This window comes from Pipra filicauda, unplaced genomic scaffold (genome assembly GCF_003945595.2).
Source record: "Pipra filicauda isolate LSUMZ 115617 unplaced genomic scaffold, ASM394559v2 scaffold45_size4122338_pilon, whole genome shotgun sequence".
Taxonomy (NCBI): domain Eukaryota; kingdom Metazoa; phylum Chordata; class Aves; order Passeriformes; family Pipridae; genus Pipra; species Pipra filicauda.
This window is the reverse complement of record NW_024104598.1, coordinates 1,276,381-1,287,795: the sequence shown is the minus strand read 5'-3', so window position 1 is coordinate 1,287,795 and position 11,415 is coordinate 1,276,381. Positions and strand designations below refer to the sequence as shown.

Here is an 11,415-nt window from a genome sequence, read left to right as displayed (position 1 = left end):
GCAGACATCGTGGCACACATGGCTGTTCTTCCCCTGGCATCCTTGTAGTTTTACTGTGACTTTCTTCTTCCTCCTACAGCTTCCCATCAGGTGATACCAAGAAAACATGGAAAATGTATATGCATGCCCAGTCATGTTACTATAATTAGCCTCAGGGACAATGGTTCTTCTGAGAGCTCTAACCATGGCCCCTGACAGCACAAAGTTCACTATCACACATTATCAGACTTTTTAAGAGATTATTTTCCCCCCTTCAGCTAATGATGTAATTGGAGCTACTTTCCAACAACTATCCCATTGCCAAAGACAGAGATTCTTGGTGTGCCTTTGAGGGGAACTAACACAGCACAAATAGCTTTACAGAGACCAGAGGTACAAACCTCCCTGGCAGCTACCAGTGCTGCCTCAGCTGGGAAGGGATTCCACTGGAAACCTGATTTGAAAGGGAACACAAAAATCTCATTTTAATTTTCAAGAAAGTGTCACAAAACTGATTGTTATGCCCAGTCTCTCTTCCTTCTTTTAAAATGCTTGAAGCATCACTTGAACTATTTTCATAAAAGAAAATGGCACCAACATGAAAGTACTTTAAAAATAGAAGAAAATATAGAATGGTGGAATAAGATTCTATTTACATGAAAGATTTCTCTCTGTGCCTTTATCTCACTTTTAAAATAAATGAAAAAAGAATTTAGCAGTGCTGTTCAGTAAAGGCTTCACTGAGTGAGAGGGATCAAATCCACTATATGTTTCTTGCATGCAATTAGTTTTGTTTCTTATTTCATCTACATTAGGTTTATGCTTCTTACTCATTACACCAGATAAACAGAATTAGAGGAAAGATGAGTTTTCTTTTCCTTTTTGCATGATTACTGTTTTGGAACTGCCACAGCAGTCCATGAGCAACCTCCCAAGAGAGCTGAGAGGGTCTGGAAGAGATTAACGATGGTGCTGCTGTGTTACAGCAAAGGACTGGGTTGACTGAGCTGGGGAGGGTGTTCAGCTGAGCACAAATCAGCCTCACAAAGAGGAGGGGAGATTGAACCCTGCATGAGGATGACAGGTGTGCTGTCTACCACAGGTACCAGTTACAATAGTGACTATTTAATTACACAGGGTTAAAGAGATACTAATCATTGCTGTGCTAAGGCAGAGAGGTTTGGATGTGCTGGTACCTGCACTGTTATCAAACACTGACTGTAAAACCTGCTCACATTGCCATGTCTCCAGTGCTATGGCTTCAGTGTGTGCACACACTCTCATGTCACCTTCCTTTTGCTGGACAGATTCTTATACCATTGTAGGATTTTTGGTGTTAGTTGTCAGAAAGAATTCCCTTCAGGCTGCAGAGCTGGCACGTAGACATTGTTCATTTCATTCTGAAATTCAGAAGATTACAGAACAGAAGTCACTACGATGATGATAAGCAGGGGACATTAGTGTCCAGTGTGAATATATAGTAAAATATTAGTCTAATATGCAAGTAATTGAAAATACTGGCTTATGTTACATCACCACTGTGACTTACAACACTCTAAACTCCCCTCTATCTCTCACTTGATCTTAGAAGAAAATTCTCAGGTGGCAGGCCTGATTCAGTGTTCAAAACCCTTTTCTTAGTTGAAAGTATCTTATGGGGAATTTAATCAAACACAAATAGCACAAGCAGGCTTCAAAATAACTATAATAAGAAGGTGACTGGTTTTCCAAGAAGGAGAAGGAAGGCCTGTGCCAGGAGCTTGATAATATGATGTGCAGGTGACAAGATGACATCCCAGTCTTTCCAGAAACGATGACTCAAACAAGAAAACAGAAGGGCAGCCTGAGGGCTGGGCTTGTTTCTGATGTGTGATAGCACAATCATCAGGAAGGGCACTGAGCCATCAGGCCACCTGAGCTGGGCTCCTGCCCCTCACAATGCCCTCCTGTGACCTTGGCCAAGTCACTTCAACAGTCACTGCAAGAGCAACCAACAGCAACCACTGCTCTTCTTTTCCCTTATGTTTACATTTCAAAAACAATAGAAAAAGAAAGAAAGAAACCTACCTTAGGAACCTATGTATTATTACCTTGCGATGGCTGTGCAGCACAGGGACCTTGCAGCTGGGGACCTTCTGAATTCTTATGAGGAATTCAGAAAAGCAACAAACAACTTGTTTCTATTGATGTGTTCTCTTAAAGAGCCCTTGTTAAACTTCAAGGTGGAATTATCCAGGTATGAATTGTATAAAAAAATATCATACTGGCAAAGAATGTGTGACCAAGGCAGCTTATGGGGTACTGGATGAAGCAGCACTTGCTTTGGAGAGGTATAACTAGTCTACCTGTTGACAGAGAGTCAAGGTAGGAAGCTGTTCTGTAGAAAATTTAATGCCAAATACTGTCCAGACTTTTGTTTCACTCCAGTAAAGCTCCAAAGTATTTGCTAGCCTCCAATAAAATTTGCCTCAAAAACCAGATCAACACACACTAAGCAAAAACTGAGGGGAAAAGGCTACACTGGGGTACAGAGGAGGGCAGGACTAAAAGTAAATGACTATTTGATGGAAAATAAATCCTAGATCCACTTCTCCAGAAGAAATTTCAGTGGTATTAGCACTTTTTCACTGATACACCTCACAGTCATTTCACGTATTTACCATCACAATATACTAAGCTAAGGAATAGCCTTATTTACAAGAGAAGGTCACACAGGACAGAGGATTTGGACTGTCCATGCCCCTAAAACACCAGGGTAGCTCCTTCACCCATGGGTAGTACATTGCAAGTATGCAAGAGCAATTGACTGGAGAGGGGGGGAAAATATAATAACTTTTTTTAAAAAAATCAAGCTGTTCTGTTTAAAATAATTCACTTTTCAATTTGATTTTCTAGGTTACCTCTCAGAGACAGGGATGCCAAACTGGGGGGGTGGAGCCAAATGTGGTGCCTGTGAAAAGACCGTGTACCACGCTGAAGAAATCCAGTGCAATGGAAGGAGCTTCCACAAGTCCTGCTTCCTCTGCAGTAAGCCGGGCTACACTGGTTCAACTTCACAACATCCCCATAGTTCTGTATAAATGTTGCATCAATTCTAGTACATTTACTTTTGTATTACTTTGCAGGCAGTTTTCTAGCCCTTTACCCCAAGCAATCTGCATCTTGGGCTCCTGGCTTTTCTCTTTCCAAGCATTAGATGGTTTTTGTTAGGGACACTCAAGTGCTGCAGGATCATGGTATCATGGCCCACCTCCAAGATACCCTTCCCCTCTGTCCCACAATTTGGCATATTACAGGTTTGCTTCAAGTTAAAAAGTCCAGCAGAACTAAACAAACACTCATCAGACAGAAGGATGTCTTATTAGGTTGTTAGAGGAGATGACTACTTTGACAGTGAGTCCTTACATTAATCCATTTCACACAGAAAAGCTGGAAGACAGCAACCCCGGGGGCATTAAAACCTCCAGCCAAGACTCTGCACTTACCTTAGTCTCTTCCCCCCCCCATATTTCATGTAGTTCACTTTCACTTGCTCTTTCCCTCCCACACTCCACTGTGATGTTTGGCAGATGGCTTCCAGAAATCTTGTTTTCTCTGCAGATGAGCTAGCACCTAAAAAAAAAAAAATCAGAGAGAAGGTATCAATTCAGCTCTGTTTGTCCTTTGTGGAGGGAGAGCAAACAATTTGCTAAGAACTAAAAGTAGATGAAGAGTTTATTTTGCAGACAATGCTTGAGATTTAGTACCTTTGTAGTATGAATTCCATTGAAGCCATTGAATCCAGTTTTTCACCCTCTTTTCCCAGATGGAAAGAGACTTCTTATTTGAGGCATGAGGCTATAACACACTTAGCTGACATGGTGCAGTCAATGCAGAACAAGTTCAAAGGACACACTGGAGTTTACTTGGCTTTCTCCAAGTGCCCTGCAATTGATGCCTAAAAGGCAGAATAAGAAAGAATTCCTTCAAAAGCTTTTCAGTTATATGACCACTTTCAGCCAATTCTTACAGAAAGGTAAAAGAAAAAATCTCAGTCTCAACTAGTGCCTTCTTATTGCTTCCATGTGCTGCTTATAACAATTAATACTAAATATCAGAGAAACTAATAAAAATAAGCATCTGTCCTAACAGAACATAGTTAATAATATTTATCAAGTTTAAATTTCATTCTTAGTATAAGTGATTTTTTTTTAAGTGGTTCATGATAAACAATATATATATGTTACATTCTGACAACAGTTTGGTTTGTTTTGGTGGCTTTTTTGGTTGGTTGGTTGTGTATTTTGTTGTGGATTTTTTATTTTACTTTATCTTCCCCTTGTGGTTGTAAGTCTGAGCTAACTTATTAATAGGTCAGATACCAAAAAAAGTATTCCCATAAGAAATATATTTAAGGTCAAAAAGTAAAGATGCATCTAAGCCTAGCTGGCATATGAGAGGTATGTTAATTGGCTTTACTTTTACCATGATTCACACACACTATTCAGCAGCTCTGGATGCCTCAGGATCATGTATCACATTCATGGGCTTTTCTATGAACCAATTATAGGATTTCATTTCTTGACAGAAGGAAACCAATCCTCCCCAATGTAACCTCAGGTATGGAAAGAGTTAATCTGTTTAGCTGACCTTTTCTAGATTTCAATATTAAAAATATTTCAAATATATCATATATTTTACATAATATTTGACCAGACAAAACAGATTCATAGTTTTCAACCAAAGAGTTCAATTTCAGCAAAATTATAAACAATTCAAAGCAATCTGTTAACACAGGAAGAATCAGACAAGCTAAACTATAAATCACACTCTCTTCGCTCCATAGTTTTGCCCTACAAACATTATGAGAGAGAAACCTCTTTCCAACAATCTCTACTTCCCATGCTGCTCTTTACCTGCAGATTGTTGTTTCCCTGTCAGGTTTTACTCAAACTGCAGCTGTGAGGGACATTTGGCAGGATCTCACACTGTCAACCTGAGTCTCCTCAGTGCCAGAGGGTGACCAGGATCTGTTGGCAGATGACAGGTCTCAAAGTTATTTCAACAATAGCACTTCAAGGGCTTCTGCGCCATCTGTTGTGGTGAATTGATACTCTATCCCTGAGGTACCAGAAATAGAAACACTTTATCTGCTGCTAGAGTTTCCATGGCCCTTAACTCCCTTAGCAAACTTAATTACCATCTCGAAGCAGAAGAGACTGTCGCACGAGGAGATCAGATTCACACATTTACAGAAGCCCTTCATTTTATCTCTATTAACTATAAAGGTCTTTGCAAAACATTTTCCTCTCTGTGCAGTACAGGGAGGAGGAAAGCCAAAGATAAGCAGGGGGCTGGGGACGCATAAGTAGTACTTTATGCAGTCTGGTCAAGCAGAAGGTGTCTCTGTCCATGGCAGGGGGTTGGAACTGGATGATCTTTAAAGTCCCTTCCAACCCAAACCATTGCAGGTATTCTATAATTAAAGCCGCAGAGATTCCAGTATTGGCTTAAATTACCTGAGGTGGATGAATTTGATCAACAGGAGGATACTTAAAATAAACAGACGGGCAAGGGACTAATCAAGCCCTCAGCTGGCTCCTCTAGAGCTTGCACTTCCAGCCACTTTCAATACTTCTGTATTTCACACACCTTTCTGGTGCATACATGAACTAAGTAACTTGATTTTCCAAGCTATCCACAGTTCATGCATGACTGGTATGCCCTCTGCAGGACATGTACTTGCTCAAAGGAAGCTGGAGAGAAGGCTTTAGCTTTTTTTTCTTTTGCCTCTATCAACCACTGTTGACTTCGAAAGAAGTGTCGAAATATTAATTTTTTAGCATCCTAGAAAATCCTGGTTTTCTACAGGCTCTCTGAATTGAGAGTTTCTTCCTCTCTCAATGGGGTGGAGGCTTTCTCACACCAAGTTCCCAGAGTGGAACAAGCAGCTGACAAGCAGCTGAGGAGTGTAGCTACTGTTTTTTTCTCCATTCATTATTGTCCCATTTCTATGCATAAGCACCAAGGGGATCCACTGATCCAGTAACAGAATTTAAACTCTAAATGCTGACCAGGTTTCAGATAAGCAAAGAACTGTGAGAGAGTAATTGAGCTTCCATGCCCACTCCATGAAAATAGCCAAGCTTGGAACTCATCTCAGCAACACCAGTTAGCTCTGGGTGTGCCTTGTATTTCTCAAAACATAGATACTCGCTTACCAAGATCCCCAAATAAGCAGCTGTTAGCACTCAGTAGCTTCTAGTCCGTCCAAGTTGAGGCTTGGCTTAAAGTACTGCTGCAGAGGACATAACTTGTATTCCCTGGTGAAAGCAGGGCATTCCTATGGCATCTTCTGTCCAAAAGTCTCTCAGATCTTTCCTAGTGAGCTAAGCCAAGCCGTATTTCTCTGTAACAAACACAACTTGTAAGAGGTCTCTGTTTTGGGAACGGCTTTAGTCACACTGCTGTCATCCCAGAGGAAGTCTAATGGAAGTGAGACTTACTTCCTTTGCCTTGGTGCCACAGCTTGAACAAACAAATAATATTAAAAAAAACCCAAACCAACATATCCTACCTGACTCTGGACATGGTATTATAGCCTCTTTTAGAAACAAACGTCATCAAAATAGCTTGGGCTGAGCTGAGAAAGCCACCACAGACTCAGAAAGAATATTTTGAAAGGTCCAGATGCTCAGTGGAATCAACACCCCTGCAATCTCCTTTCCCCCCTTTTTTAAGGTTTGGGAGTTTAGGATGGTTATCTCGAATCCATCTTAACATCACAGATCTAGACAAATTGCCTTGACAAGCCAATGATTTCCCTGGGGCTACAGTATAACTTCAGAGAGGCAAAAGAGGAACATGTTGTGTGCACACACCTATTTTAATAACAGCCCAGTCAAGTTTTATACTGACCAACTCCTTTTCCTATATTTTTAAAGGTAAACAAAACATAACCACTAAATGTAACTACTCTGAACCACATGAATTCAACTTTGAAAACACAAATGTTGATAGATGCCTCTCTCTGCCTGTATCCAGTGGCCTGCAGGAAAGCTCTGGACAGCACCACAGTGGCAGCTCACGAATCCGAAATCTACTGCAAAACCTGTTACGGGAGAAAATACGGTCCCAAAGGTGTTGGCTTTGGACAGGGGGCTGGATGCCTCAGCACTGACACTGGTGACCACCTGGGCTTGAACCTGCAACAGTGAGTCAAACCCCACTGACAGCACCTTTCTCTGGTCCTACTTGTCTCTTAGCAGGGTATTTTAGACATTTTCTTCTGTTTCCATAACAACATCCAGCGTAAATAGCAGATCAGACTTTCCTACACCCTTTCCTTCCAGGGACACAGTAATTTACCAGTTTTTAATGATGCTCAGTCTCTTTAAGCCTTCTTTACAAATTATTTTCTCCTTCAATAGGCAATTATGGTGCAGAAGTAGCCTTTATATGCCACCACAGCTGTAAATATCCACTGCAATTGTATGTTGCCATTTGTAGCACAGTGGTAAAGTCACATTCACTGTAGAAAACGAGAAAATATATATTTTTTTTTTTCCTGTCAGAGGCTAAAATCCAGTTTGGTTTTACTCTTGGAGAAATAATCACACTACCACATACTGCTAGCTCTCCTCTCAGTGGGGGAAATAACATTTCTAAATCCTTCCTGTGGCTTTAATAACACTCACAAACACACTGAGAATGTGTTTGAACAAAGGAATTCTAATGGGATACCATCTTCCAAAAACGCATAATTAGCTCTGACAATACATTTTTACAGGATTTTTTTTTTACGACTCTCAAAGCTGCACATTTCCAAATCAGCAATGCTTCCTTCTGGTATAACTATAAGGAAACCAATTAACTAATATGCCGTGTAGGGAATAAAAGCTTAAACAATGTATTCAAATGTGGCTCCTTGTGTGATATGAAGCCATTATTAGCAGAGTTCTGCATCAAAAACTGTCACATCCTGTAGATATAATGACCTGTTGCAGTCCAACAATCCAGTAATTCAGAAATCATTCTGTGAAAGGTTTTAAGCATAAACTCATAATACACAATGTCCAGAAACACAAAGCAAAGCTACTTTTCTGACGTGCTTTTGACCCTGGGCCAGGTAAAAACCCCAATTCCCTTGTCTAAATGTTTCACTGCCTAATGAAACATCTGTATGCAAAAATACGTATTTTTATTTTCTACTCATTGAGTAACAGCAGACAGCCAGTTATAAAGGAGAGTGGTCTTCTGCTTGCATTTTCCCTCTTGCTTTTCCATAAAACAAAGTTGTTTTTTACTTTCACTTTTCATTAAATGCAATCTTTTCTGCATTTGGTTGCTGCCAACCCTATGCACTCAGCCCAGAACAGGCAACATCAGAGCTTACAGTACCAGCTTTTCCATCACACAACACAGAATTCACTAGAATACTTTGATTTTCCCCTTTTTTATCCCCAGTTTTCACATCAGAGAATGGCAATTCAGTATTTTTCATCCCTTACCAAAAAACCCATTAAATACTTTTTCTAAGGTAGGTAACATTTGAAGCAGCATTTAAAAAGCACTGAAACCTTGTGTTTTAGGGGGTCACCAAAGCCTGCTCGCCCTTCTACACCAACTAATGCTTCAAAGTTTGCCAAAAAGATGGTAGATGTGGATAAATGTCCCCGTTGTGGCAAATCAGTGTATGCTGCAGAGAAGATCATGGGAGGAGGAAAAGTAAGTAGTTACTTCAGCACTAGAAACAAAACACAGTTTTATAATGGTGATAAACTGTAGCTAATAGGTCCTTGATCATTTAAATTTTCATTCATAGTCTCGATGAAGAAAACATGAAGCAGCAAATTGCTTGAGTGGGATGTACTTTCAGGTCTAAAATCATGTGCCTTTTGTAAACCTTCTCCAACTTTTCCCTTCTTATTGATGTCTGAAGAACAACCCCTGACTACTGTACAGCCTGGCTCTTCCTCCACCTTTGGGGGATATTTATAAACATTTATTTGTAGTGGCAATTACAGATACATTAAAGAGATCCTGTAACTAGAAAAACAGAAGCCTTTCTCAAATGACATGCAAAGCTCTCTGCTCAAGGAACTCTCACTAGAATATGATCTCTGCACACTGAAGAAGTGCCCAAAATAAGGGCACTCCCTGCTCCCTGCTTTTTACTAGACCTCCATTAATAACTGTGCATCAATAACAAAGTCACTCGGTAACTCTTGACGTGGCACAATAATGTAACTGAAATAAGACTAACCTGAAATGATTAAAAATGGAAGCCACGAGACCAACAAAAAGATTTTAACCTTTTCACACTGTAAAAAGCAGTAGTTCTTCATTTCTTGTACCTGTGCACTTTCTGTAATATACAATGAATTGTCTTCATCTCCTCAGCCTTGGCACAAGATGTGTTTCCGCTGCGCTATTTGTGGGAAGAGTTTAGAATCCACGAATGTTACAGACAAAGACGGAGAGCTCTACTGTAAAGGTGAGAGTTCCAGAGAGCTGAACTGGGTTACTGAGTCAATCTAAAATTAGTCTCTTTAGACCTAGGAAAACCAACTTCAGGAAATTTAATTTTATCTTTTTTTCTGAAAGCAAAGCAAAGAGCCGTGGTAACATTGCAATTGCAGCTTATACTATTAACATTTAAAGTTTAATGCTGTAATTTTTCTACAAATATCTCTCAGATCTACCCTCAGATCTTTTAACAGAACATTGGCCATCTCTGCTGGGCAGGCTCTTGTACCTGCACCATCTCACTCACTAAAATAAAAAATCCACATAGATACAGATCTGCAGAGGTCATCTGGAATTCTTGACAATTAAAGATACTTCCACTGTAGTGGTAGCACAGAAGATAATGCATTGATGCTAAATTATACATCTAGATGTTCTCAAATTCTGAAAGTTCACAGACTTCACTTGACTCTCAGAAACACCTTATGGGGGAAAAATATGCCAAGGTTTTATATCCCAAGCTAAACTTTATAGAGAGCCCTAAAGAAGAATATTGAAGTTCTGTGACTTTGGGTACAGTTTGTCAGCCACAAGTGATCAAATCACCACATCAGGAGAAACATGCTGACCATTACTACTTCCTTAGCAGAGCTGTGATAAAAAACAGTGCACACACTTACCAATACACAGTTCAAATGGAATGGTTTAAATGCTCATCAATAGTTTCAGAACTATGCTCCAGTTCTTTTACCTCCTGGAAAACTACTGACTCATTACTCAGCCTGAATTACTCACCAGACCAAGTTTTACCGAGTATTTTCAGACAGGAAAGTAGCTTTAATGAAAACATTACTTAGATCTTAAATCTACAGTTAGTTTCCTAATTTTTTTGAGATCACCAGATGTGACTTTTGTGTAATTCAAATAGGTGATTTCAGTTTCACTACTAAAACCTGCCAACACTTGTGGGAAATAAGCTATTTCAGATTTCCTTCCTTTTATTAACTTAAATTTGGTAGTGATCTAAAAACTAAAACCAAAAGACATTTACCCCTACCTGAGAACATTTAGAATTCAGAAACATTTATCCTCCCCTCCTTCTTTTGCAGTTTGCTATGCAAAAAATTTCGGTCCCAAAGGAATTGGGTTTGGTGGCCTCACTCAAGTGGAAAAGAAAGAATGTGAATGAGAAGAAATGGATGCAACAGTCTCAAACTGATGTTGATGTCGCCAAGTGATAGTTGTCAAGTAAAACATTAAACATCATATATTGCTAAGAACATAGGGCATTTGGGCAAGATTTTCTACCTTGCAGGAAGAATTTGTGAGCTTATATCTTAAATTCTTAGATTAAAAAGGTACAGTGATAAAAGAAGGTTCATGTCTGTTTTACAGTAAACAAAGACAAAAAACCCTTGTGTAATACTATTGCTTCTTTAGCACATTTTAGATTGGAGTTTTAGATTCAGTTTAGTGTCCCATAGAGATACCTTATGGAGTGCAGGGTCTGAGTGTTCGAGTTAGACTGTATTTTCCTTTGTCCACCATGTTACTCTATTCCTACCAATCTCCTAGATGTGTTTTGAACGTGTTGGCATTTTGTGTTGTGACAAGGTAGAGGTTATTCACTTTGAGACAATTAAAAAGGGTTTGAAATTCTTTCTATCAAAGAAAAACAAAACTTTCCTAGAATGCAATGTTGTAAGTTTTGTTACTGTCTGTTTTCAAGCTACAATAAAGTACTTACTGCTTCACATTATTTCCATTTGAATTTGCTTGTGCTTTTACATTCTACAATGTTGCAGATTTCAAGATAAATGAAATCTCCCATTTCTTTACTACAAGAATTGTGTTTCATTGCACTACTTGACTCTTATGTTGTCAGTTCTAGATGGCATTTAATTTTCTGACCTTGATTTCTTTCCCTGTTGGTTTTCATTGCTACCAACTTTGACTTATATTCACACCACAGTGTCCAAGTGGCCCTTC

General features: G+C 39.5%; 1 protein-coding gene and 1 long non-coding RNA gene across 2 annotated transcripts; one reads left to right on the top strand and one right to left on the bottom strand.

The window, feature by feature from the left end:
• The first annotated feature begins 2,810 nt into the window (after positions 1-2,810).
• On the top strand, positions 2,811-11,148 carry CSRP3 (cysteine and glycine rich protein 3). Its single transcript, XM_027732453.2, has 5 exons — positions 2,811-3,006; positions 7,003-7,171; positions 8,550-8,685; positions 9,361-9,454; positions 10,536-11,148. Exons 1-5 carry the CDS (start codon positions 2,895-2,897, stop codon positions 10,613-10,615), a joined length of 591 nt encoding a protein of 196 aa, XP_027588254.2. The 5' UTR covers positions 2,811-2,894; the 3' UTR covers positions 10,616-11,148.
• LOC120324208 lies at positions 3,904-6,315 on the bottom strand. The gene is made up of 3 exons (XR_005565321.1): positions 6,180-6,315; positions 4,875-4,988; positions 3,904-3,916 (listed from the first exon to the last, which is right to left on the bottom strand). It is a non-coding gene; the product is annotated as an uncharacterized LOC120324208 (long non-coding RNA).
• Positions 11,149-11,415: the final 267 nt, after the last annotated feature.

Bases quoted from the DNA above. Each gene is read 5' to 3' on its own strand.
- CSRP3 (XM_027732453.2), top strand. From the start codon at position 2,895: ATGCCAAACTGGGGGGGTGGAGCCAAATGTGGTGCCTGTGAAAAGACC. The intron at 7,172-8,549 runs GTGAGTCAAACC...CTTGTGTTTTAG, and splicing joins CTGGGCTTGAACCTGCAACA to GGGGTCACCAAAGCCTGCTC. The intron at 8,686-9,360 runs GTAAGTAGTTAC...TCATCTCCTCAG, and splicing joins AGATCATGGGAGGAGGAAAA to CCTTGGCACAAGATGTGTTT.